The sequence below is a fragment of the Corythoichthys intestinalis genome, chromosome 5 (genome assembly GCF_030265065.1).
Source record: "Corythoichthys intestinalis isolate RoL2023-P3 chromosome 5, ASM3026506v1, whole genome shotgun sequence".
In the NCBI taxonomy this organism is placed as follows: Eukaryota; Metazoa; Chordata; class Actinopteri; order Syngnathiformes; family Syngnathidae; genus Corythoichthys; species Corythoichthys intestinalis.
The window spans coordinates 21,936,285-21,963,706 of record NC_080399.1 but is presented as its reverse complement, the minus strand read 5'-3'; the positions used below and the strand labels follow the sequence as shown (position 1 = coordinate 21,963,706).

At 38.9% G+C, this 27,422-nt stretch overlaps 2 protein-coding genes across 4 annotated transcripts; both read right to left on the bottom strand.

Moving 5' to 3' along the window:
* Positions 1-591: 591 nt before the first annotated feature.
* On the bottom strand, positions 592-19,345 carry usp3 (ubiquitin specific peptidase 3). Its single transcript, XM_057837380.1, has 15 exons — positions 18,171-19,345; positions 18,006-18,066; positions 15,884-16,021; positions 15,652-15,735; positions 15,457-15,538; positions 13,609-13,688; positions 13,362-13,475; positions 9,488-9,601; positions 9,266-9,415; positions 8,900-9,006; positions 8,758-8,838; positions 8,567-8,685; positions 8,331-8,444; positions 3,394-3,461; positions 592-3,130 (listed from the first exon to the last, which is right to left on the bottom strand). The coding sequence occupies exons 1-15, from the start codon at positions 18,259-18,261 to the stop codon at positions 2,815-2,817; spliced, it is 1,719 nt and encodes a 572-aa protein (XP_057693363.1). The 5' UTR covers positions 18,262-19,345; the 3' UTR covers positions 592-2,814.
* A 3,406-nt stretch (positions 19,346-22,751) lies between these two features.
* si:dkeyp-73b11.8 (BPTI/Kunitz domain-containing protein) lies at positions 22,752-25,820 on the bottom strand. 3 transcript variants are annotated; one of them, XM_057837388.1, is made up of 7 exons: positions 25,570-25,820; positions 25,312-25,482; positions 24,260-24,451; positions 23,689-23,865; positions 23,563-23,607; positions 23,409-23,487; positions 22,752-23,318 (listed from the first exon to the last, which is right to left on the bottom strand). In XM_057837388.1, the coding sequence occupies exons 2-7, from the start codon at positions 25,376-25,378 to the stop codon at positions 23,243-23,245; spliced, it is 636 nt and encodes a 211-aa protein (XP_057693371.1). In that variant the 5' UTR covers positions 25,379-25,482; positions 25,570-25,820; the 3' UTR covers positions 22,752-23,242. The 3 variants fall into 3 exon arrangements, with proteins under 3 accessions (XP_057693371.1, XP_057693372.1, XP_057693370.1); XM_057837389.1 differs by having other exon boundaries at positions 25,312-25,479; XM_057837387.1 differs by having other exon boundaries at positions 25,312-25,820.
* Between the last annotated feature and the right edge of the window lie 1,602 nt (positions 25,821-27,422).

Sequence of the window (27,422 nt, the reverse complement as noted above, 5' to 3'; positions counted from 1 at the left end):
AATGCTCTCTGGCGAACAGCAGGGGCCTGGACGTGTACTTTCTTCAGCAGGGGGACCCGTCTGGCAGTGCAGAATTTGAGTCCCTGGCGGCGCATTGTGTTACTCATAGTAGCCTTTGTTACTGTGGTCCCAGCTCTCTGTAGGTCATTCACTAGGTCCCCCCGTGTGGTTCTGGGATTTTTGCTCCCCGTTCTTGTTATCATTTTGACACCACGGGGTGAGGAGGATGTTGAAAGTCCGTGTTGCCCAACGACAGCCCCAAAACATCACTGCTCTAGAGGCGATCTGCATGGAGGAATGGGCCATAATACCAGCAACAATGTGTGAAAAGCTTGTGAAGAGTTACAGAAAACGTTTGGCCTCCGTTATTGCCAACAAAGGGTACATAACAAAGTATTGAGATGAAGTTTTGGTATTGACCAAATACTTATTTTCCACCATGATTTGCAAATAAATTCTTTAAAAATCAAACAATGTGATTTTGTTTTTTTTTCTCCCACATTCAGTCTCTCATGGTTGAGGTTTACCCATGTTGACAATTAGGGGTGCACGATATCCATTTTTTGAAACCGATATCCATAATGTCCTGCTCAAGGCCGATACCAATATAACAACCGATAATATATATAATTTTTTAATGTATATCAATCAGTCAATATCGTTGAAAATGTGTTCCCCTGAAAAATGAGCACTGATCTAAAACAAACATAAACCCAACAGGTATTGTGCTTTGTCAGCAGATAAAACATTTGGTGCAACAGGAGAAGAGACTATTCTGGTCTTGGTCCATGAAACAACTTTCTTTACCTGGCAATTATAGAACAGTAAGCCTTTCAATAAAAACCAAAAGGCCTCTCATTAACTTGTAAACATAACACTGTATAATGCAAACATTTGCTAATTGCCATAGTAAGGTTTATAACTCAGTGAAGGAAAAATAAGGACCACTAGTATAGTAACAAAACTTTGCATACTGGCAAAACAGGAGTGGAAACAAACGCACACATCCCAATCCGACACCAAAAATATTATTAAAAGTACCGATAACATATATTGTTATTGGATTTATTTGGATGACGTCATAATTCCAATTATCGGACTGCTAATTATCGGACCGATAATTATTGTGCACCTCTATTGACAATTACAGGCCTTTCTAATATTTTCAAGTGGGAGATCTTGCACAATTAGTGGTTGACTAAATACTTATTTGCCCCACTGTCTGTGAAACCGGGACCAAAACACGCAAATTTGAGTGTACACGCCTGGAAATGTGAGAGTACAGTACAACCTGACCCATTTCAGTTTCCTAACTTCCTTGTATTGTACTCTCAACAATTACTGTTAAGAAAAAAGAAAAACAATTCAATTTGAGTGAACGTCACATGCTGTTAGTCAGCACTTTTTTTAAAAGTGAATCTGTGACCCAGTGAATGTTGGAAATTGCTTCAATGCAATGCAGAGAACATGCAATTATGGTCGAGTCATCGACCCAGAGTAGTGCCAATCATGTTCTGTTCTACACTATCAAAAAAAAGGAAAGAAAAACAACAGGACATTGTGAAATACCAGTGCCGGGAATACGTTCTGTATCGTGACTCACTGTGCCAAGATGTACTTTTACCAGTGGGGGGGTGTGGTGGGGGGGAATGCAGTTCAATGTGAGCTCATGAGTGCTGAGCATATAGCGTCACTGCGTCAGAGGGAGAGAGAAAAAACACATTTAATGGGAGTGAGTCGTGAGCCACGTGCAGGCAGCGGCGTGTTCTTGTTTTAAGAAAAAATATGCACTGAATCATTTTGTGGACGTGCGGTGTATGAGTGGGACAAACAACAAAGGGTCACCGGCACCTTCCGTGTTGTTCTTGAATAATAAAAAGGCTGCTTCCTATTCCAAAGAGCAAATTCAAAGAGAGCTTTGACACCTTATTGAAGCAAAATGAGCCTCCTTCATTAGAATTAACATGGCTAAAACTGGATCTCATTAATGTGGAAACTGTGTAGTCCCCACTTAACTCATATGCTGCTATTGACATGGATAGATTATTTTCACAGATTCACAGGCCGCCATTTTATATTTTATTTGAAATAATTGAAAAACAAAAATGAATGCTGTCTTAAGGTCAGTGGCCTGATTCTATGAAGAAATGTCATCATTTTGTATACTCTATAGTTTAAAAAGCTGCATAAAAATGAGTTTTCCAAAGTCCTTTCATTCACTGAAAAAAAAAAAGCACTTTTTAATTGGGTTTGACATAGTTTAAAATGTTTCTAGTACAAACAATACGATAACTTCTGCATTCTGCTCACAATAAATGAGAGCTTTTGTCAGTCATAAACGCTTTTGATTAAAATGCGACAACAGGACTGTTTCTTCTTTGTTTTCCAAAGTATTGATGCCCCAAGGCAAGGTGCTGCCTCCCACGGGCAAAAGCTGGTACTTCAGCTCTCAGAAGAGCGCACAAAACAATGCAAAAACCTTGAGCACACAACAAATAATTTTTGATGTTGTCATGTCACCCCTTAAGAGGTTTTGAGCTGGTGGAACATGAATCAAAATATGGAGACGCCACGTTATTGTGATGGTAGTGTCTGATTTTAAGTTATCAGTCAAGTTTGAACCAACAGCTGGTTTCCAAATCTAAACGTCATTGAGTGAAACACTGAAATTTGAATTAAAAGTCCTCAGAGACAAAAGTAGATGGATGCAAAAATGACATCCTACTATGAAAATGGATCACCTTGTGATGATTTAATATGGATTCTTACAACAACAAAAAAAAGATGCGACTGAGGTGATTAACAGCTAGGTATTCACTGTATCGCAGTTTCAACGTCATCATCGTGCGTGGAGGTTTCAGTTGATGCCGTTCCAACTACGTCCGATTCCTGCAGCGAGCCTGCATCTACGTTTTGTGACGACAAACCACTCAACAGCTGTTTCGAAACAGTGTCCACCTCAGCAGAACACTTGTCTCCCGCCGCCTGCTCGGTTCTCTCCGTGTAGAAGAGGATGTATGCCTTGGCCTTCCTCAGCGTTTCCTCGCTGACGAGCGTCACCGTGCTGTCATTGAAGTGGTACCAGCGCCCTTTGTGGCTGCCGTAGGCCGTGTAGTGGCCCGAGCCCACCCTACAGACACATGCAGTGGGCTAGATCACCAAAGAGACTAGGGGACAGGATCAGACACGTCTAGCGAAACACTGCCCCTTAGAGGCCTGCAATAGAACTGCGGCACTATTGAGCTCAGTTCAATGTTCTTTTGAATTGAAGCACACATAAGTTGTTAGTTGTTGAAACAGAATACAAGAGATTTGTTTTAGTTTAATTTCAAATGATGAATGATGAGGTAATCTGAGATATATTAAAGAAATTTGTTCATTTATTTTACTTACCCAGATCCATGATGCACTACAATGGCCGCCAGGTCATACATATAGCTCCCCGCTAACAAATTGTCAGGCTGAAAACATAAAAGCATGGTATGTGTTGTTACTTTTTCCTCCTCTTCAGGGGCATCACTAGACCTAATTCAATACTGGGCTTCAGCGGAGCACTGGCGAGCGAGCACTTTTTTTTTCTCTTAACACTTATCAATCATAAAAAGGCAGAAATAGCGTTTTAAACTACAGAGATGACCAAAAACTTTCGGCCGAAAATAGCTAAAATTGCACTTTCGGTTAAAAGGCCGAACGTTTACCACCAAATAGTGTGAAAAACCGTAGTCCTCTTGTGCACACTGCCCTCTAGTGGCAACAGGGAATATGAAATAACTCATTTAACATGGCTGGATCCAGCTGCTGTCTGTTAAGACCAACATAAGGTATTTTTTTGTTTGAGGGAATAGGTTTCTTTCTACGCATTCGTAATTTAGTTTATAGGTATATTCAGTTATTTTTTGTGGGAATATGCGTTTCAACTAGGAGTGGGAACCTCAGGGCACCTCACGATACGATACGATTCACGATACAAGGCTCACGATAACGATTATCTCATGATAAAGCGATTATCGATATATTGGTCAGAAATTCGATACAGGATATTCTACGATACAACCGTTGAAATGAAAAAGAAAAAAAGTTTCAAATTAGAAAAAAATACTGTTTAAGTCATTTATTAAACAGTGACACCTTTTCAGTGCAACATTGCTGTATAATATAAATCTACTGCAAATTGTGTACCTGCACATATAGAGGAAACAAACCACAACCACTGATATTTCTTTGAGAGATCAAGATGAATGACACCCTTAATTTCTTTAAAGTTTTAAATCTTTTGAAAAAAAATTAACAGTGCTGTAGGTGTCTGTCATCAGTTGAACTTGGAGTGGGGCAATGATAAATTTGGTGGGTCTTTTATTCGTAAATGACCTTTTTTGCCAAAAGCATTGGTTTGAGCACTATCTGCTTCAGCATTTGAGATGTCACTCAGTCAGTCACATTCTTCCTCACCTTTAAAAAAAAAATATATATATATATATATATACACATATATTAGCTACTTAATAGTTTTAGATTTTTTTTTGTGTGTTGGAAGTATTGAGTGAATTAAATATTAATTTAATGTATAGAAATTAAAAATGCAATAATTACCTATTTTTAATATGTATGCTACATTAATTATCATGCACATCACCTTATATATCTTGGAAGCTATTCAAGCCATTTTTATGGCTTATTGTACCAAAATGGCAGTAATAACAGTTTGTGTTGTAAACTAGATGGAAAGTGGTTCTAAAATAAATATCAAATAAATCTGTAAATTCATCTAGGGCTGTTTGATATTCATTTTCATCCAGTTTAGGGTGCTGGTTTATTTTATATCATTCAACACCAAATGTCATCAAAATAATACATGTAAATTAAAAAATCAATTACATTGTAAAACTTTCTTACCTCAAGTAATGAAAGGGGAGGAGGGAAGAGTCCAATTCGTCACCAGCCGCTAGTGAACCTTATTTTTGTTAGAAAATTCTTGCATACAGCAAAGTCCTTGTTCACCTTACTTCCTTTCTTGTTGGTGTAAAATGTAAAGTGTGTCCACATGTGTGATTTGTAGCAATATTTTTCTCACTTTTCCCTCCACCGTTCTCACGAAGCTTTTTTATTTTTTTCAACCCTCTTGGAGCTTCCTCTCTTCTTCTCTAGACGACTTGCGCGCACTTTACCTTCACCGTCACTCTCCAGCGCCCCTAGTGGACCGCCAAGGAGTTGCTCAACAAACATTGAGCAGTTTACAGCATCCAATGGCCAATATGTCAAATAAAAGTATCGATAACCGATCAGGTTGCAAAATATCGCGATATATCGCTGTATCGAGATATTGTCACACTATTAGTTTCAACGATTTGTTAAGGGCAAAAAAACAAAAAAAAAGTCTATCACAGCCAAAGTTATGTGCATAAATTACCATATTAGGGGGCCATGTGCAGATTGTGTATATGGTTTGAATAGAGTAATATGACCATATAAAATAGGCCAATTCTGTAGCTTATACTATGTAGACTTAAAACTCTAAAAAATATATGAATATTATTTTTTTAACCAGTGAAATTTATACTAAGGCACTGCAGATATATACAGGGGCACATGCTCCAGTGAAATATGTCTGGCGACGCCCATACTCCTGTTCCTGTTATTAAGGCAACAAAGAGTATGTCTCTTGAATATAAATCCAGCACCGGATAGAATTTCTCGCAGTCTCTATATTTTTTCACCCCGTCTTTTTTGACTGCATGGTCATGAAGTAGTTAATTGGTCAGCATGCCAGAACAGGTTTGCCCTCTCTATCTATGGCCATACTAGTACAGTGGTACCTCTACATACGATCGCTTCGACACACGAACTTTTCGACATCCGACGTAAAATTTGACTCGCCATTTGTTTCTACATCCGACGACATGCTCGAAATACGACGACAATGGCAGCACCGCAGACGAATGCACGGAGGATTTTCTTGTGTGACAAATCAACACAGGTTTCAGAAAAGGTTGGTACAGGTGGTGAAACAAGGAAAAAGTTGATGCTTACCTTCGAAATGAAGATGCAAATGACAGAAAAATATGAGCGTGGGGTGGGCATCCGTGAAATGGCTCAACAATACATCTCCACGGTCCTCCTCCGACCATCGTTCGCCAGTCTTTATAAATTAAGCTGACAATTCTTATTGTCTCCAAAGAAATCGCCAGCTTCGCCACGTTTTCATCATTTCTTTCACAACTTATTCAACACAAAACGCCTGCTGTCTGCCGCAATTGATGGTGTTTTCAAGAGAACATTCAAAGTGAAAGTGAAACTCAAGCTCACCGGTCCGTCTCTGGCACGTGAGCCCCGCGGTGCGTTCAGGTACACAAAAAAACGTCCGCCTTATTAGAACCCGATTCGTTACACTATTACTGGAATTATTATTATTCTTTTTATTACATTATTCCAATTTTGATTTTTAATTTATTTGTTTTGCTACGTGTAATTGCCATTTGTAATAGCACCAGCAGTATTTTTTAAGGATTTAGTGCAGGTTTTTGGGCTGTGGAACGAATTAATGGAATTATAATGTATTCCTATGGGAAAATCCTGCTCGACATACGACCATTTCGACTTACAAACAAGGTCCTGGAACGGATTAACTTCGTATGTAGAGGTACCACTGTATATATCACAAATGCAGTTAGAAAGAACACATTAAAAAGAGCTTTAGATGGCACAAGTATTATAAAGTAGCGCCCTCTACAGCCTGGTAACCGCTCATACAAACGTGAAAGCGGATAATAGCCCCTGAAATTACAAGAATTGTGAAACTGAATTTAATTATTTTTGTACAAGAAAATCTGGCCATAAAGCAGTAATTTTAAGTAAACATGCTTATCTCATTCTAAAAGAAACACTCTTACATGTCACTTTCATTTCTGAATTACATTGTTTACCATTTCATGTTGTGAACAGTGTTGTTAATCTTACTTTAGTTACAGTTACAAAATACTTCTCCCAAAAGGTAATTGAGTCAGTAACTCAGTTATCGCAGAGTAATTAGTTACTCAGCAAAGTAACTGACATTACTTTTCTTGTTCTACATATGATACATTCTATAACATCTTCCACATCATGTTTATATTAACCGATTGAACTGATTTTTTTCATTCCCCCAAAAAAAAAATGTAGGTCACACTTTACATTTTTTTTTTTTTAACTTAAACTTTCAAATGCTGAGAGAAAAAAAGCCTTCCAATATGCAAGTGAGGCTCTGAATCTCCTGCCTGTCCTGTCTTTGCTCTAGTTGTTTTGATTAAAAAACATCACACAAGGTTCATGCATATGCCATTCAAGAAAAGTTTAGGGCAAGTGACTTATTTTTAAGAATAATAATAAAAATTAAAAAAAAATATTATATTTTAGTGTCTACAAGAACAACGCCGACTTGGTGAGGATAATGCTCACTGAGCAGGAAAAACATACATTATTTTCAATTAATTGTACCCCCCTAGACGTCACACTGTATGTAAAAAAAAAAAAAAGTTTCCCGAGAGTTTAAGATACCGCTCGCTGCAATAAATACAAATGCCAACGCCCGAGCCACATAGCCAATCATCATCGCGTTTGCGTTGGAATTTATTAGATTACTCACTACTGCAAAATAAAAAAAACGGTGTTTGAATGATACAATACGGCCGCAACCTGTCAACGATCGCGACGTTCATCCCCCAACCTCCGTTCGCTAGTCTTTATGAGTTAAGGTGACGATTACTGTTGTGGTAACATCGGCAAAGTCAGGTTTTTAAATAATTTATTTCAGAACTTGTGCAACATAACACGTCTACTGTCCACCGCAGTTGACGCCAACAAAACATTAAAAGAGAAAGTGAAAGCTCTCTCTACCGCACTTTTCTCACTGTCTCGTCAGCCACGTGGTGCGTTGAGGTACAGCACGCAAAACACATCTGCCACATTAGAACATGATTCGTTACATTATTACAGGAATTATTAGGGCCCAAGCACCAACTGGCGCGAGAGCCCTATTATAATACAAAGAATTATATTTATTAATATTTAATGGCAAATTTTAATGGCCTATTTACCCTTTGATGTAGAGGTACCACGTTATCTTAAAAGTAATGAGTCATTATACATTTAATCTGGACAGACGTTGAATTACGCCCAATGTTTTAGTTACTATGGAAGAAAACAAATGTAAGAATCCTGCATACTGTGTTTATAGCACATTGCTGACCCGTAAACTTAAATGTGTCTTTCTTTCTAAAACTGACTACTATGGGAGCCTGCTGGAATTTAGGCTGAGGTTCAAAAAGAAAAAAAAAGCACATGGTGAAGAAGCTCACCTCGAGTAAAAAGCCCTTCATGTCCAAGTCTTTCAGTGGAAATTCCACATAAGTGTCCACTTTATTTCTCAAAAAGGCAGTCCAGTGGAACCTTTTCAAGTGAAGGCACAAAACCTGCATTTGGCAGGAAAAAAAACTTTGATCAAACCAAAGATTTACTGTTGAATTTTATACTTCACATTTTGCCAACTTAATCTGGCTGCTTCATAACATAATAACAATGACTTTTCTTTTACCTTTGGAAGTTTCTGAACCCAGAACTTCTTGGTGGATTTTTGTCGTTTTTTACACTTATGACAATAGTACAGCTCTGTTTCATCCAGCTCTTCCAGGTCAGTGAAGCTTCGTAAGCATTCTAAAACAGAAATTTTGCTTTACCTTTCCAAAATAATACCACTGCATCTAATACAGAAGTTCTAATTCTCACCACGCAAGGTGCACGTTGGACCTGGCTCTTGATCCTTGCTCCTCTTTTGTCTAAACCGACTGGGAATGTCCAGAGACAGATCTAATAGAAGGAAGATTATTTTTTTTTATAACTCAAAGAATATGGCTCAAAAAAGTCTCACCGAGAAAAGGGTCAAACTTCCGAGATTCAGTCCCACATATCAAACAGTTGACTTCATTCTGAAGGATCCCACCAAAAATAGATGTCACGACGCTGGGAGTGCCGTTTCTGCAGCGAGACCGACACATGACATCAACACCCGCTTACAAAGACATTGGCATATTGCAGTCAAAAGTAATTACGTATCGTACAAAAGTATAAGACTGTCTTTTTATAGAAGGGGATTAAATTACACGGTGAACCTGAAAATCAAAGAACTGTCTAGTCGCCGGGAAACCACACTGGACAAAGAACACTAACATGACAAAAAACAACCTTGTTTTTTTCGTATATATAAACATGAAACTATTTTCACAGTTTGACCTACGAGCAGCTCTTTCCATCAGCACCGGACAGCCGGAGCCCGTCCCGAGGCAAGCTGGGCTCCGCTGCCCCGTTTTGACTGTGCTGGAGCTCCCTGTGCAGATGGTCCAACAGGTAACGCATGAACTCATGGGCATCTTGCTGCTGATAGCCTCTACACGGAAGGAAGGAAAGATGGATGTAAAGCTATTCTGAAACGAAAGCATAAGAACCCATTTTAACATACCTGAAGCTTGGCATGATTTTCCACACTGCGTAAAATAAGGAGTCGGGGCTGAAGGCAGTCTGGTTCCCTTGCCAGAGGGAAGAAAAGGTCTTTCTTAACTCTTCTACCAGTGACCTATTAAACATAAAGCAACTTGTCATTCTGCCACCTACAGTAGGAGTACTAAACGACCAGGCTGGGGACCGGTACAGGTCTGTGGCGCGTTTGCTAACAGGCCGCACAGAAATAAGAAATTATTTATTCACGACAGCGTTCTGGCCTGTGACTCTTGACACACCAATCTGCCTGACCACTCTATAGATATACATCATAATACAACTGTATAGGATGTCGTCATAGAAATCCATATATGTGCGCTTGTCCTCGACACATGATGTAGGCAGTGGCAGAAAAAATGTGAACGAACAGTGCCCAGGTACGATGAGCAAAACCTGCCCTGCGCCGAGTTGACCGTCCACTGGGGGGGCATGGTGTTGCTAGTGGACAAGTATTGGCGGGCCCCTCCACACTTTTGCAGGCCAGTGTTGTTTTCGCAAACGGCAACGACGAAAATATTTTGTCAACGAACTTTTTTTTTTTTTTTTAATGACGATAAAGAGCTAAAAACTTGTTTTCGGAGACTAAAACATAATACAAATATATGCAATTGTTTCAGTCACATGTTCACAATGTGTGACGTTTGATGTGTACCGTAATTTTCGCACTAAAAGGCGCACCTGACTATAAGCCGCCACCCACCAAATTTGGCACGAAAACTGCAATTTTTTCACAGATAAGCCGCACTGGACTATAAGCCGCAGTGTATTATGGCATATTTACACCAAAAAATATTAACCGGTAACACTATTGGACAGCGGCATCATATGACTGTCGTAAGACCAAATGAACCACCATGAAGCTTTGAACCAATTTTCGGCAAAGCTTTATTGCTTCAAGACGCTTCATCTGCCCATTACTGCTCCCTTGGGAGAGACAGTCAACCTCTGCTGCCACCTGCTGTCAACACTGTTGTTGTCCAACATGCCTGCTAGCATGCAATGCAGCGCTACTGATGTAAATAACAATGAAAATGCATGTTCTGTGGTAATTATTTCTTCAGTTACTGTTCTGGTTGTTTCATTAACTGCTAGTTATGGTATTTGGTAACACTTTATTTGACAGAGGTGCCATAACACTGTCATTAGACAATCATAATTATGACATGAAACTGTCATGAGAATTAATTCATGCTTATAACAGACGTCATTTAGTGTTATCCGGCAAATTATTTTACCTTTGAATGGATGTAAAAGATCCAAGCTGGACATAAATGGGGTTAGTGACATAATTTGCTGAATGACACCTAATGATATAAGCATTCAGTAATGCTCATGATAGTGTCATGTCATAATTATGACGGTCTTATGACTGTCCTGTGATGCCGCTGTCAAATGAAGTGTTACCTATTAACCCAAATAAATCAACAAATAAGGCGCACTGGACTATAAGCTGCACGATTCATAATGAAGGAAAAAAAGTCGCGGCTTATAGTCCGAAAATTATGGTGGTTAGCCTGCATCGTAGCAGGTTAAAACAGAGGATCCTGCCCTAATAGGTCAGGAAAAAGTAATTACTTCCAAACCAGCAGGTTTGTAGAAAAAAAAGCTCCCACAGCCAACCGCATTCATTCATTTTTAAGTACATTCATAACAAAGCGTGAAAAATAATTGCTCATAATACCCCCATCCTTCGCGTGTTCTTCAAAATTAAGCACTGCAAGAGCTTTTTTAATAAATGGAAGCAAAAAAGCATCAGTCTATTTTACTCCAAATGTAAACAATGATCTTATGTGAGACGTAGGAACAAAGTTTGTCACAGTCAGTGACGTTTCCACAGTTAAATCTTCGGTAATCAGTGTCCACATGACACAAGCCACAAACGCAGTATTCCCACATCTTCACTTTGGATGCAGTTTTTAAGAACCCTCGTTTAAATGTGTGTGTTCGTGTGGCTGATAGGCCAAACTGTAGAAAAAGTTATTTTCACCAAATACCCTGCTATGTGTAGCCATGGCCTCGGTGTAAGGTGAATTACATTTTTCCTGCACTTTATGTTTGTCTTTAGCCCCGTCGTGTTATTTTCTATTTGCTTTATTTTTCTGCGAAACATTGCCGGTCCATGAAAAAAGGCTCACATCACATTGGTCCCTGGTGCTAAAAAAGTAAGGGACCACTAACCTACAGGATCCCCTACACGCAACGGTCCTTTACTGCCTCTCACTTAGCAATCATTGAGTAATAAAAAACGTGTCGATAACAGTTTGAAACAATTAGTTTGCAGGGGACACATGGAAATCGTCAGTCACAGAGCTGATCACAGAAATCGACCTAAAATTTTTCACGATAAAAATGTTGATCATAGCCCTTATATGTGGTCAACAATAAAATCTTGAGTTCATGATTATTTGCTTTGAACAATAGCTTATCAGTTTGAACATTAAATATCTCGTCTTTGCAGTGCATTCAATTGAATATAGGTTGACCATGATTTGCAAATTATTGCATTCTGTTTTTAACACAACGTCCCAACTTCATTGGAACTGTGCTTGTACTTTGTCTATGTGAAGGAATAAGATTGTAGTGAATGATATGTTGCTGGAGAACACAATACACTTTTGCAATACGTTTCTGAATACAAGCATCTTCAACTCATTGGCTGCCATAATTAGAGCTGGGAATCTTTGGGCACCTGACAATTCGATTACGATTACGATTCAGAGGCTCCGATTCGATTATAAAACGATTATTGATGCACCCCCCTCCTTTTTTCTTTTTTTTTTTTAATGTTTTGTACATTAGTTCCAAAATTGTTCAAAAATACTCTCAGGCTAAACCACACTACTATTTCAGTATCAAGTTAACATATAGCAGTAAACAAATATACAAAAATAACATTAAATAAAAAACTCCAGTCCCCATTCTGTATCAGCAGCTTTAAACTACATTCAATTAATTTAATGTTGTGAATCAACCATTAAATTTGTTAAAATTACTCCCGTTATTCCATAATTTCCCTTTTGTCTACTTTCGACATGTGAAAGTTTTAAAAGTATTTTAAAGATAGATTCAAGTCAATATTTTACCGATTTTGGAGTATTTTAGATAAAAAGTTAATTAGGTTTGCTTGGAAGGTTCGCTACAACAGCCTTGCAGGGAAGTGTACTGCTTTAAGATGGCGGCCGTTTATAACGCCCGCATCTAGCTTTTTGTAGATGTGCTGCTAACACTACCAAATCTAGTCCTATATAAATGATATCCACCGTAACATATGGATGTACTTTGGAGCAGCTTTTCGGCAGCAGTCAGGTATGTTGTTGTGTTTTTTTAATCTCGTTGCATGAGTTGAGTTACAGTGAGTTGAGCATTGGCATTACCCGAGGGGCCGGGTAATGGGAAGCATGATGTTTAGCTACTCTCGCTCCGTTCCGTCCCGAAGACCGCGCGGCGCGCTGAGTGTTGTGTACTTCCGCTTTACTTCGCATATTTCAACAATCGGAATTCGGATGTTTGTGAATCGTTCTCGAATCTTCCACGGCCGAATCGTGAATAATCTAAGAATCGGAAATTTTGCACACCTCTACTGCCATTGACAGTGATAGTTGTTCAATCCATTTGAACTGGGAAGTCTAGCAGCGAATATTCGCTGCCAGCCTTCTCGATTCAAATGGATTGGATGTCTCCTGGTGACAAACTTAAATTCATAGCAGAAGGATTAAAGAGCCCAGTGATTGGACATCTATCGTTGTCAATGGCACTGCAAGAGTTGAGTGCACAAACACTACCTTTATGATGCATGCACTCAGCTAACGACTCCTCCCGCCAGACGAGGACCTTACACACTGGTGTCCCCTTGACTGCGAGTGTGGTACATCCTCCTTCCGGCCGTCTTGCCGCTACGTAGCGCCACTGCCGGCAACCCCTTGAAATAGCAGCTGAACTGCTCAATGTTGCTGCGACAGAAAAGTGAAAAATATGTCTTAAAAATGATTGGAGCATGAAATCTGTTTCTCACAGCACTGGCTGTTTTTTTATCCTTTTTTTTTTTTTAATGAAGATGAGATTTCATCATTGAAAAAGACTCACCTGAGCGACTGAAGAATAGCATTCATAAAACACGTGTTTCCTAGGTTACGCAGGCCAGTGGCACCCAAAGCAGCCCCATCCTAACAGGCAAAAGGTGACATGCAAAATTATTTTCTAATTCAGAGTCCAAGTAAAAATATGCATCATGAACTTTTTTATTTTATTTTTAAAAAAGTAAATATTGGGTGGTAAAGTTTTAGTAATTCAAGATCCTAAGTTCAGGTCGCGCCAGGTTTACAACTGAGTTACATTCCTACAATGACAAGTCCAATGAAAAGCCGAATGTAACTGAGTCTTATGCCATACTATTGTTATACGACATCGCTTAGTGCAAAGTGGCAAATGCCGATTCCAATGACGTGCTGAGGTGTAAAATGTAAATCATAATTTCACTCCAGAGACAAAATATTTAATGTTCAAACTGATCAACATTTTTGCCAATATTCACTCATTTTAAATTCGATGCCTGTAAAGGCTGTTTCAACCTCACCGTCAGGAAGTTAAATGCAGATGGACTCCCGCAAGCATATTTACTAATCACCAAATACCAATGGATTTTTTTTTCTCATTATTGCACAAGTAAACAGCGATTTTTCATATTTTAAGGAGTAGGGGAGATTCTAATAGCAATGTAAAGAATTTTGCAAGTTTTGGCGAGAAGGTGAATAGTTTTTTTTGTTATATGTGAACTGCAGTTCCACAAAAAAGCACATCGGAATATCATTTAGCTTAGCAAGGAGAGTTCTGAAACTTTATTTTGTGTGTCCGATAGTTCGCAGAGAGAGAATAAAAAAAACAACAACCTTTTTTCAAGGTTTCTTTGGCCGGGATTTGTGTGTATCGGTCCGCCAAAACAGCCTGATAACACAGATTTCAGTATGCCTGTCTCTCTGCTATTGGATGCATTGTTGACGTCAGTGCTGTGAAAAAAGAACGAATTTCTATTCTGGGCCCCGCCCTTCGGCGAAAATTGACTCAAGACTCACTTTCACCGAGACCCCTCTCACATACACAACGAATGGGTTGCCGCGCAACCTTTAATACCGGGCTGCCGCTAGTGTGAAACGAGCTCAACTTGGATTCTTAATCTGGATGGTTCCATCCCTCTTTGGCTAGAAGGACAAAATGTCCTTTTTTCCAGAAAACAATTTGACTCATCAGTCTGATGACAGAGCATCATCAACAAGTGGAAACCAAAACAAGAGTTGCGGACAAGCAATGGCGGACAAAGGCACAAAAAAAAAAAAAAAAAAGCTTGTTGATACCGCACGTGAAGCCATCAGGTTGAAAAAAATGTTGGATCCGGCTTTTGTTGTCAAAAAAGCTTGACTGCCAAGACCTCCAAAGAAGATGGTAGGGACCATATTTACTTCTGTAAACACTGCGACACATGATGAAGAGTTACATGTGTCACAGTGCGTATACACGCAACCTCACGGACACGTTCGCTTCACACTGTGAGTCGCATGTTTGTGAAATATGTTGGCTACGCAAAAAATATGGGGATAAACAAAAATGTGAATTGGGCATGGGTGTGAATTGGGCATGGGTGTGAACGTAGCCTTTGAAAAGCCCAGAGAAGAAAGAAAATATTCATCAATTTGAATAGTAACTAGGTTGTCTTTATAGTGTGATCAATTGACTATAAGTAAATGATTTGAAATTCATTATACTCTTTTTTAATTTGTTTTAAACAAATTCATTAGACTTGGGGGTTGTAGTACATTGCATACCATTTGTAAACTCAAAATGTTGTAAGCTAGAATGGTCTGATCTTGTGCGCCAGGCAATGTGTAGCACATAATAGGAACTTCAATTATATTCTTACTTAGACATTAGGAACCTTACATTCTCTTTCAGAATTTTTTTGTCTGGGTCTTGGCCATCTTGAAGTTTTCTTTTCCTCTGTCTGTCACCAATCAGGGCTGAGCTGTATAAAGAAAAATGCAATTTTGGTACAGTTCAGAGTCAGACTGGATTTTTAAAAAAGCATGAGATAAAAAATACAGCAATTCTAACTTTCTTAAGGAGAAAAACATTTACTTTTCCAAGCTCTGGAGATGTTCCCGCACCTTTTGCACATGCCCGTGTTTGGTGTCATTGACAACAAACTCATCACATCTGTAACTATAACATTTGCATCAGAGACTACATTCTTGTAAGAACAAACAACAAGCGTTTAAGTTTTACATTAGATATCGTTGAGGTGAGCATGGAAATTATTTTGTTTAAATAGAGTATGATTTGGAATCAAGAGTTGGGAATTGACACCCACCAGAAGAGACTATAGTTTCCAGAATCCATGCAAACTGAATGTTGACTTTTCTCTTTCTCCTGTTTGTCAGCCTTCCTTTGGCCGCTGTTGGACAAGTGGCTCTCTTCAAAGTGCTTCTTTGCATGCCCATTCACATATCTAGGGAAAAATACAACATTCAGATCAATTCACACAAGCACAAAGAAAAACATGAGTTTTAAATACTGTAAGTATTATTCGTTATCAATTATTGTTTATTGCTGATAAACTTCTGTAAAAGTGTAAAAACAACAAATAAATAAAATTGAAATGGTTGTGAAATATTTGCTTCACAGGTTAGTTAAATCATTTGGTGCCCCTGAAATTTCAGGTTTGTTATGGGTTAAAACCATAATCCAGTAAGGTTATTAACCATCCTAGAATACACCATGCTTTAAGTATAAAATGGACTGTCTACGTTCATCTGAGTCACACTGAATCAAAAGAACTTGAAGGATTGGATACTCAGGGGTCGCGTTAACCGAATATTTTCCGTCGTTGACCGGTTTTTTAAAACGGTGACGGAAAAAACTGAAGTCCATCTGTCATTTTGACAGGTTGCAATTCACAACCCAGACCACAGGGTGGCGAGTGAGCATATTAATTAGCTATTGTCTCTCTTGATGCATCTCGCTATCCGGGTGCTGACAGCGCATTGAAGAGTTATGGACAGGAGGCTTTGGAGCGCGTCTTTGACCACTACGGGTCACAGACCGGTGCAGCTGAACCACTGGTGCAGAAGGAGCGCATGCTGCGGGATTTCCTTCCGCTGAAGCGGGTGCTTGCGGGTTCAGGAAACCCCTCGTTCAGACAGTCTTGTCAACTTTTGATCAGGTCACCTGGAGAAATGTTCCCTGATTTCAAAACTTTGGCTGAAGTGGCGCTTGTAATCCCAGTCTCCAGTGTGGCCGCGGAGCGCGGATTCAGCCTCCAGAACAACATCAAAACGGCCATGAGAAGTCGTCTGTCTGAGGCAAAAGTCCAAAACCTCATGACAATAGCCTCTGCAGCAATCCCACTTGAGACATTTGATTATGCACAAGCGGGCACGCAATTCAAGTCCATGCGCACCAGGAGAAAGGTGTGAGACTGCGTTCAGGCCACAGCAGGTGAACTATTAATTTCATTGTTCCATATGTAGCCTACCTACTGGGGCCACAGTCAGCTGTTTTTGTCACTGCGGAGAAAAAGCTACATATTCATCTGCTTGATGTGTGATGGCACGATGTGGATTCTCTGTTAAGATTGTTTGGACAGAATATTAATTAAAAATGAATGAAAACTAAATACTATTGAATATGTGATTATCATTTTAAAAATTTAAGTGACGGGTAAAAATAGATTATGACCGGATTTTAATGACCCTGACAGTCAAAATGACAGACAACGAAAAAGTCTAGCGCAACCTCTGTGTATACTGTCATATAATATTCACATTTTTGTATATTTTTTCCCATCCACTTTTTCAGTGCGCTGCACAGTTGTTGTTTTTTTTCAACAGAAAAGGTAACAGTGGCAGTCTTCATATGTCGTAATGTCTAGAGTCGTTTCTACAAGTTCCATAGCAGCAGTGTTTGATCGGCATGTTCTTTTTCGAAAGATTACCGGAGAAAACAAGCAGAAATAACATGTTTTGTATGGAAGGGCGTGTCGATAAAGTCCCACTTCCGCGTTATGATGGCGACGTCACGGTCTAAAAATAGCATTCGCGTGGTACGCTATTCATTTAAACTGGGCAGTGACAGTGAAAGCTCATCTTTCACTGCCATTGACGATGGTAGACGTCCAATCCATTTTGACTAGGAGCAGCCAATGAACATTCGTTGATTGGAATGGGAGGGGCCAATAAACGAATGTTCATTGGCTCCTCTCAGTCAAAATGGATTGGACGTCCAGCGCCGTCAATGGCAGACGATGAGTTGACTAGGAAGTGACTCAAACATCTACAGGAAGTGAACCATGGGAGATCAAGGCGTGCGCACGCAATTTCCCTAGAAATTGCAATGTCTAGTTTAATTTATAATTAATTATATACAACGATGAACACTGATGCCATTTGGGCTTCATGTTTCAGGAGTCCTAATTTTTTTAAAAATTTACTTACCTTCCACAGTGGACCACCAGGCAGGTTAGGCAGAGCCAGGGACTTTTATTCGATCGGCAAACTGGACAAGATAGAAACGGAATTCGTTCATGCACAATTTTATGTATATCCAGAGTATTGGAGTTTTGCCTTTAAAATGAACCCGGTCGGTTTATGGTCACTCACCGCTGCAGCACCAGGACGAAGGAGCACCGTTAGGCAGCCCGAAGTCGCCGCCAGCAAAGCTGACGTTCGAGCTCAAATGAGGACACTCCATCGTTTTCAAACCCGGACTTGATAAAGTACGAACTGACACAGAGCCAGCAACACAGATATTAAGGAAATACCGGTTAACAATAGTTGGGCAATTTTCATAAACTAGCTAGCTCGCGTTAGCCGCCACCGGTCAATTGCTTGTTTTCGAGTGCACGTCTTTCCTCTTCCTTTTGGGCGAAAAGACGTTGTTTTGGACTGTCGTCAGTGGGTGCACCGAGTGACGCGAATTACCAAAAACTCCGTTTCCCACACACGCATGTCGCAAGGGGAAAAAATGTAAACGTTGTTGTTAGTGAATAACACATTTGGTAACAGAGTGGTCGCCCCACACAAATGGAAACAAACCGAGGAAGTGACGTATATTTGCCGGCTGGTACAGGAACCGCCGGTGACGAACGATGAAACAAAGATGGACCAAAACTAACAAGCTAAACATTTTGCTGATTTATGTGTGGGTTTGCCTTCACTTGAAATGTTTGATCAGTAAAACTTTTATATTTTTTTGTTTGTACGTATCTAAAAAAAAAAAATCGAGTGCGGAAGTGCCACATCGCCACACACATGCGCATTTAACAGCATAGTCAAAGACGACAAGATGAAGTAGGTGGGGAATTATCTCGTTTTAGACCCTTCTCAAACTTTTTAAACAAAGTACTGCGCCAAAAATTAATTAACTCTAAGTAACGCTGTAATGACCATATTAAAAGACATGAGCGTAGTGGGCCTAAATATTCATTTTTGATAAGGAGTCAGTTGCAGTAATTTTGCAGTAAAAAGTTTGGAGGAAAAAAAATATCAGATGTTTGTGTTATTATTTCAATGTATAATTTTTGTGTGAATTATTTTGTCTTAACACCTGAAATAAAATCAATCAATCAACCAACCCCCTAAGTAATACACACGTTTTGCACTACAAACTTCAAATTACAAAATAAAGTACAGATGCGTTGGAGGCCCAAATAATTAAAACAAGACTGAAGCTGTATTCCTAAAGTTGTAATAATACTCACAAAACAACAAATACAAACACTTAATGAACATGCGAATTTCAAGTGTTAAAATTGAATTGGTTTTGATTTTTCACATTTTCAAACTAGGATGTTTCAGCCTATTTAACTTATAGTTGTATATTGTATTTTTTACTGTTGTTCAAACATCATTAGCCACGTTTACATGCTGACTTTTATTCATACCGATTCAAATCATTCCGAATGGAAATTTCAGATCAGCTGTTTACATGTCACTTCATCTATTCCGATCCAGCGTTTACATGTGTCTGCAGTTATTCTTTAACCCGAAAGGACGTTTGACAACTGCCGTCTGACATTCGCAGATTAATCAAAACAAAGCGTCACGTTGCAAAACGTGGAGATCGATCGTCAGAGTGCTGCTGTTTTAACTTTAACCCACTTGTTGTGTTTGTGGGGTCGTATCCGCTTCTGCTGTTTTGCTCTTTTGCCTTGTAGTAGCCGGTTGTCAGCGTTTTCCACCATTTCTAATCTGGTCAACGCTCCGGTCTATCCCGGCTTCGTGTTCCTCGTTTTACGCCCGTCTAAGCGAGCAATTATATTCAATTCTTTTAACGTTTGAAATATTAGGGCTGTCCCAAACGACTAATTTTCTCCCGATTAGTCAGCCGACTATTTTTACGATTAGTCGACTAATCTTATAAATTAAAAAAAAATTTTTTTTTACTAATGTAGCAATGAAATTTTTTGTTGACGCTTATCAATTCAAAAAACATATTGGAACACGTAAATTATTTACTTAAGTACAAATAAACACGTAAATAACAATAATAAATCAAAAAATAAACAAGTTCAAATGCTGATAGAATTAACTAGTGCAAAAGAATGGCATGTAAACAGATTCAGAACACTGACTTCCTTTCCAACATGATTCAAAACAATTCTTAAAAAAACACCTCGCATTAATATTATAGTACTATATATAATAGTATTATGATAATTATAATTATTCATTGCCAATCAGATTTTTCATAAAGAGTGTCATTTTAAAGGTATTTTTAGTGTAGAATCTGAATTTTGAAGTATGTGGGATTAACTCCAGAAATCGCTATTTATATGAAGAACATGACATGCTTTTATTTTGAAATGTTTACCGGAAGTACGTTCGCTAAACCGCTAACTTCAGCTTTACACTCAGCAAAAAAGCACTTTTTGTAATTGCAAGTAGTGTCAGTAATAGATTTTTTTGGGGTCATTTTTTCGTTTGCAAATGTTGTTAACCAGTCATTTTTCTTGTTTGAAGTGTCACCTTTTAACCGCAAGTTTGCTTTCACGAGACAACTGCCAATGTTTTATAGCAGGCTAAAGTAAGGTGCCTTTTTCCCCCATTCACCTCAGTGTAGCAGTGCTAACGTGTTTAATATGGATGTGTTTTCTTATTTTGTATGTCTGAACTTTAATTATACAGCTTGTTGATAAGAGAAAGGAACTGGAGCCATCAACACGCACGCACCAATGTATGCACGCACGCACGGACGTGCGCAGCGATAAAAGGCAGCCGTGAAAATTACCGGCCTCATTTTTATTTGCCGTGCGATAATTGGACTCATTGCATATCGTGACAGGCTTAGCAACTTCAATAAAACATGTCGTTAGTTAGTTAGATGGACTTACAAACTGGTTGACGGCGCTTTAGGTGTTCATTCTCGGCCGACGTGCAGCCAAGCTTGGCATTGAAGAGACAGAACAAAACAGTGTACCCTCCTTTGTTTCTTTGAAATAAGTCAATGTTTTGGACACTCTGGTGCGCTTTTTTGTCTTTGTGCCGCTTTCCCCGCTTGCATGCAGAGCGTCCCACATTCTGAACTTTCCACGCATATATTTTTTTAACCACTTCATTAACCGTCGACGTGATGTTTTGCTCGTCGACGGATTTACGTCATCGATGACGTCGACTATGTCGACTAGTCGGGACAGCTCTAGTTTGAGTTAAATACAATCTTTCCACAAGTGTAGGTTCACTATCCGGGATAGTGAACCTACACCTACTCCAATTAGGTGCGCTGTGCTTGGAAGCCATGTTGCAAGTGACGTTACTTACGTCACCACGTGACGTCACCACGTCAGTACGGAGCATGTGCAGAAAGAACGCAACCAGACACCATTCCGCTTCCCTGTTTACATGATATAATTTTATGATCAGCATGGATAGCTCTGATTGGTTCAAATGCAAGTTTTCTTTTGGAACAACAAATAGAGGGGAAAAAACAAACTTGCTGAATTAAAGGGGCAATGCAACTGAAAATTGATCAGGTCTTTAAGAGGAAAGGAGTTGAAGAGGTTTATTTAATTTTATTTGTTGGTTCAGAACATCGTCCGTGTGAATGTGCACTTTGGACTTATTTTTGTTCAGTTATGTAAGGTTACTTATTTATTTCCTTATAATTAAAAAGAGTCAATGTTTGCTTTATCATCAAAATATATATACATTTCACTGTGCATAATGTAAGTCATTTGTACTTACTTTTTGTTCATGTGTTACTTACAGTATATCTGTACTATAAAAAAAAGAAAGTCAATGCTTACCTTATTTTCAATTTTAAAGTGCATCATATGTTCTTGAAGAGTTAAAATTGAGGTTTTGCTTTTATATTTGAGCAAATTTGGGAAAATAAAAAGTAGACAGTTATAGATGGAATTTTGTAAATCAGTGAAAAAAATACAAATCATTCATTCATTCATTTTCCATGCCGCTTTTCCTCACGAGGGTCGCGGAGGTGCTGGAGCCTATCCCAGCCAACTACGGGCAGTAGTTTTGAATGGAAATCAGTTTCTCATTTATGCCTTGTTCCAATGTAATGCAGTAGCCTAATGCATGTGTGAAACCTTTCATTCATTCATTCATTCATTCATTCATTTTCCAAGCCGCTTATCCTCACGAGGGTCATGGGGGCAGTGAAGCCAATCCCAGTTAACTAAGGGCAACATGCGGGTAAACTCTGAATCGGTTGCCAGCCAATCGCAGGGCACAAGGAGACAAACAACCATTCGCGCACACAGTCATACCAATTTAGAGTGTTCAATAAGCCTGCCATGCATGTTTTTGAGATGCGGAGTGGGAACCGGAGTACCCGGAGAAAACCAACGCAGGTGCGGGGAGAACATGCAAATTCCACAAAAGAAGGCCAGAGCCTGGGATAGAACCCTTGATGTCAGAATTGTGAGGGGAATGTGCTAACCACTGTGTGTGTGTGTGAAACCTGTTGTGTTTTCTTGTGCGTTAAAATTCTAACTGTGCCAAAAGCAGTTTTTGCATTTCGGTGGTTTTAGGAGCGTTAAGCCCCCCTCCTCCCTAATTCTAGCCACTTTCACCCCTGTGTATAGGTTTTTGCTGTGATACAAAACTGGTGTGTGTAGATTGTGTTTCTTTGGTTGGATCTCCTCTCATAATTACTTTGCGTATTTCAGTCATTAAAATTACAACACTTAGTGCATTTTATTCGATTGGAAGTATTTTATTTCAAACAACCTGCATATGCAGATAAAATGGTACAATATTCCAACACTGATTTACCGTGTTCCTTGGCTTCCTGTGTCAGGAAAATGCATATACAAGCAAAATTTGCCATAGGTCATAGTTTGTACACAACAGTCAACTGTGTACTGTATGTTGGCATTAAGGTGCACCGAAAAGCGACACAAAATTAGCACATTTACAAAAGTGGACATATTTCAGTACCTCATATGTAGACAAATTTTTATCCTGTTTAAATGTGTTTTTTTTTAGATTATTGAATAAGCACACAACCAACCACATGTACAGTACCTGTAAAAAATGAAATATCTAATTTCTTATTACTGTAAATTTAATTTACTATCAGAGTAAATTAAATTTAGTAACCAATTATCAAAATGACTGTTGAGAAAAACGTCAAAACAACAAAGATAGTGGTGGTCACACAGAGTATGGTAGCAACACTTAAAAATACACACTCACTCAAAGTGTTTGATGGATTAGGCCATTTCAATGCCCCTGAGAGGTGCGTCAGGCTGTTCATCCTTACTTTTGCTTGACATCTTTTGCTTATTCCTACGGAAAGAGCACAAAAAGCAGGTACATCAGAAACATAACGAAACTAATGCATTCATATATTTTTCAATTTCAATTTTTTTTTTTTACTTTGATTGAACAGTCAGAACGATGACAGTTATGAAGATGCTCAGGATGATGACCCCAAGTAAAACTCCACAGATGATTGCTGTTGAAAATGACCAAATGAGTAAACGCAAGTACTGTAATGTTTGGGGCTCTATATTTTGCTGTATTTTCCTACCAATTGGCGTGTCTGGCTCGTCTTCTTCCTCTTCTTCTCGGTTATCTGAGAATTCATGTAAACACAATTAGTTGTGTTTTTAACATACAAGCCCAATATGGATCGCCGAAGGGGATTTACACTCACCGAAAATACCGGCACATGTGGAATTGCAGCTGTCATGGTCGAAAAATCGGTTTCCGTTTCCATGGCAGCCGGTCCAAAGGAATTTTTTGCACTTTCCATAAACAGAATTGTAGTAGTATCTCAGAAATTTACCGTTGCATCCACCTTCTAGCTTCGGCAAGATGCACATTGCTGTTGCTAAAAGGGGGGGAGAAGTATAATCAGCTTTTTCATCTGAAAATGATGATGTTATTCAACAAGATCAGTTCAAAGCAGTTTTTCATTCCAATATAGTCTGCTGTTTTATATTTTTCACCACCTGATGGCGTATTGCTTTCACAAATGTGCAGTAGTGAAGCCTTCCCTGTCAAATCACTGGGTATAATATGAGTTACTGTACATGTATTTCCAGCAAATAGAATAACATCTGTAGCTGCAGCAACAAAGAAAATATTGTTCACTTCTGATTGATATACATTTAACTCCGTGGCTGAATGAGGACATCACCATTGTGCAATGATTTCCAAATCTTTAAACATTGTCCATTAAAAAGACACATTAGACCACTATGGACGAATCACTGTAATCTCACCATCTTTTGGGTAACTTTTCTCCAAATTGGCCGAGCAGTTCCTCATGCAGTCCCGTTCATTTAGGAAACGATTCTCGTTTCCTCCTTGGCCTTTGTATATGAATGGGCTGCACATGTCTTTGTTGATGTCGTAGAATAAAGCAATGATGAATTTCTCCCCATCACCTTCACTCTCAGGTAATTGGCAAAATTCTGTCAGAAGACAAAAATGAATAAATTCCTCTGATGTTAAGTGATGAAAAGAACTAGTAATTGCACAGACTTGTAATATTTTACATGCACCCACTGGCTATAAATGTTTAACCTCATCACCTCTCCCTCTTTTTATGATGGCAATAAAAAGCACCACCTATGCCACATTTCAAACTACCTGCCCTTTATAGTTTCTCAAATAGGAACTGGTTTCATGTTATATCTATTTTTTTTTAACCGACAGCCCTAGTTTGGGGATGAAAACTGATCAAAGTGCCTAGTGTAGTGTTCCAATTTGTCCCATACTGATACTATCATTAAACAAAGTGTCCTAATGTTGATTTTAACTATAGTTTATATGTTAAAAAATGTCATTATCAATGTTTATATACATTTCTATTTTTGCAACAGTACTAGCCTGGGCCTACTAACCAACTAGGCTAAAGCTCACATGGGACCCTTTTGAGGACTAGAAAATGGATGTGTAACTCCAATTCTTTGATTTAAGTCAAAATCCTGTCATGCACAGGCCTTTAAGATTAAATGAGCTCTAACGAAATGATCTGTTCTTGAGGTGAATTACTTTAATGCGTTGTGTCAACGTTTTTGTGAGCGCCATCTTGCCCTGAAATGACTCACACAGGAAGTCTGCTTTTATCTTTCTTTCGCGCTTAGTAAAAATGATTACTCTTCAAATTAAACACAAATACAATTTACCATAACAATAGAAAGTTAATACTTAGTTTTCAAAAACATCCATGTTGCATTGTTAGCGTTGTATATTTCGGAGTACTGAAGACTTTCTGAGTGTGTGTGTGTGTGTATGTTACATACAGATAAAAGAAAATAGTGTGACCTACCTGGAATATCAGAATGGACGATGTGAAATGTAGCCAAAAAAACGGCAAAAAGTAGTAAGTGCTTCATCTTGCAGCTTGACTGTGCACCGTTGCTCACCCACTCATTCAAGGTTGTAAACTACTATGTGAGCGGGCTGTCGTCAGTGACCTCTGGACCACAACTTCCATCTGCTTAATTGAAACAAACGTTGACGGAACAAAGTTGAATTAGATAGCCTGAAACAGTTTGTGTGAGCGCACTGACTCAAGTTTACCCACCATTTGTTACAACCACCCTTGTATCGTATTTGTAGAAACCATTAACTCATTCAATACTATTAACGGAGTTAGTCGCCAAAGCCATTTTAGCCCAGTTGGTTTACTGTGAACTCACCACTGTGTGGTCACTTTCTTTTTCCCTTTAAAAGAATACACTTTCTCATTTGGTTTCAATGTCAACTGTATTTATCTCCCAAATTTCAGTGATTAAATTGTACCGAATTAATTCTGATTCCTTCTCTCAGCTTCCAGTAGAGGAAAGGCAACCTTGGTCTCTTGGTCTCAGTATTATACAGTGGTATGAAAAAATATCTGAACCTTTTGGAATTTCTGACATTTCTGCATAAAATCACCATCAAATGTGATCTGATCTTTGACAAGACCACATTTGATGTAAAAACATTTTCTACTTTAACTAAAACCACCCGAACATTTATAGATTTTCATATTTTAATGAGGATAGCATGCAAACAATGACAGAAGGGGAAATATAAGTAGGTGAACCCTCCGCCTAAGGAGACTTAAAGAGCAATGGTAACCATTTTTTACCAAACAATATAAGTCAGGTGTGTGCCCAACCACTGATGAGTGGTTTAAAGCTGCCCTGTCCACTATAAAACACACCCCTGGTAAGAATTGTCTTGATGGGAAGCATTGTTTGATGTGTATCTTGGCTTGGTCAAAAGAGCTGTCTGAAGACCTGCGATCAAGGATTGTTGATTTGTATAAAGTTGAGAAAGGATAAAAATAAAAAAAAACATCTCTAAATCTAGATGTTCATCAATTGACAGTCAGAGAATTTGTCTACAAATAGAGAATTTGGCACTGTTGCTTCTCTCCCAAGGAGTGGCCGTCCACCAAAGAGTTCAGCGCACAATACTCAGAGGGGTTAAAAAATAAATAAATAAGTAAAAAAGAAACTGAGTGTCTGCTAAAGACTTACAGAAATCACTGGCACAGTCAATATCTCTGTGTACAGATCAACCATATGTAAAACTATGGCCATTAATGGTGTTCATGGTAGGACTCCATGGGGGAAGTCACTCCTGTATAAAAAAAACATTGTTGCTCGTTTAATGTTCGCAAAAAGGCACTTGGACACTCCATGGAAGTTTTGGCAAAATATTTTGTGGACTGATGAAACCAAAGTTGAATTGTTTGGGAGTAACACACAACATCATGTGTGGAGGAAAAATTAAATAGCTCACCAACATCAACACCTCATCCCCACCGTAAAGCATAGTGGAGGGAGCATCATGATTTGGGGCTGTTTTGCTACCTCAGGGCCTGGACAACTTGCAATCATTAATGGAAGAATGAATTCAAAAGTTTATTAGGATGCTTTGCAGGAAAACCTGAGACATTTGAAGCTAAAAAGTGGCCAAGTCAAAGTCCAGACTTGAACCCCATTGAGATGCTGTGGCATGACCTAAAGACAGCGATTCATGCCAGACATCCCAGGAATCTGACTGAACTACAGCAGTTTTGTTGAGAAGAATGGGCCTAGATTAGTCCTGATTGATGTGCCAGACCGATTTGCAGCTACAGGAAGCGTCTGGTTCAAGCTATTGCTGCCAAAGGGGAGGAGCACAAAATATTAAATGATGATTCACTTACTTATTTTCCCCCTCTTCTTTCATTGTTTGCATACTATCCTCATTAAAATATGAAAACCTATTAATGTTTGGGTGGTTTTAGTTAAAGCAGACACTGTTTTTTCATCTGTGTGGTTTTGACAAAGATCAGATCACATTTGATGGTGATTTCATGCATAAAAATGTGAGAAATTCCAAATGGTTCCGATACTCTTTCATACCACTGTACTTCACAGATGGGCTATGGGTCCATGAGGA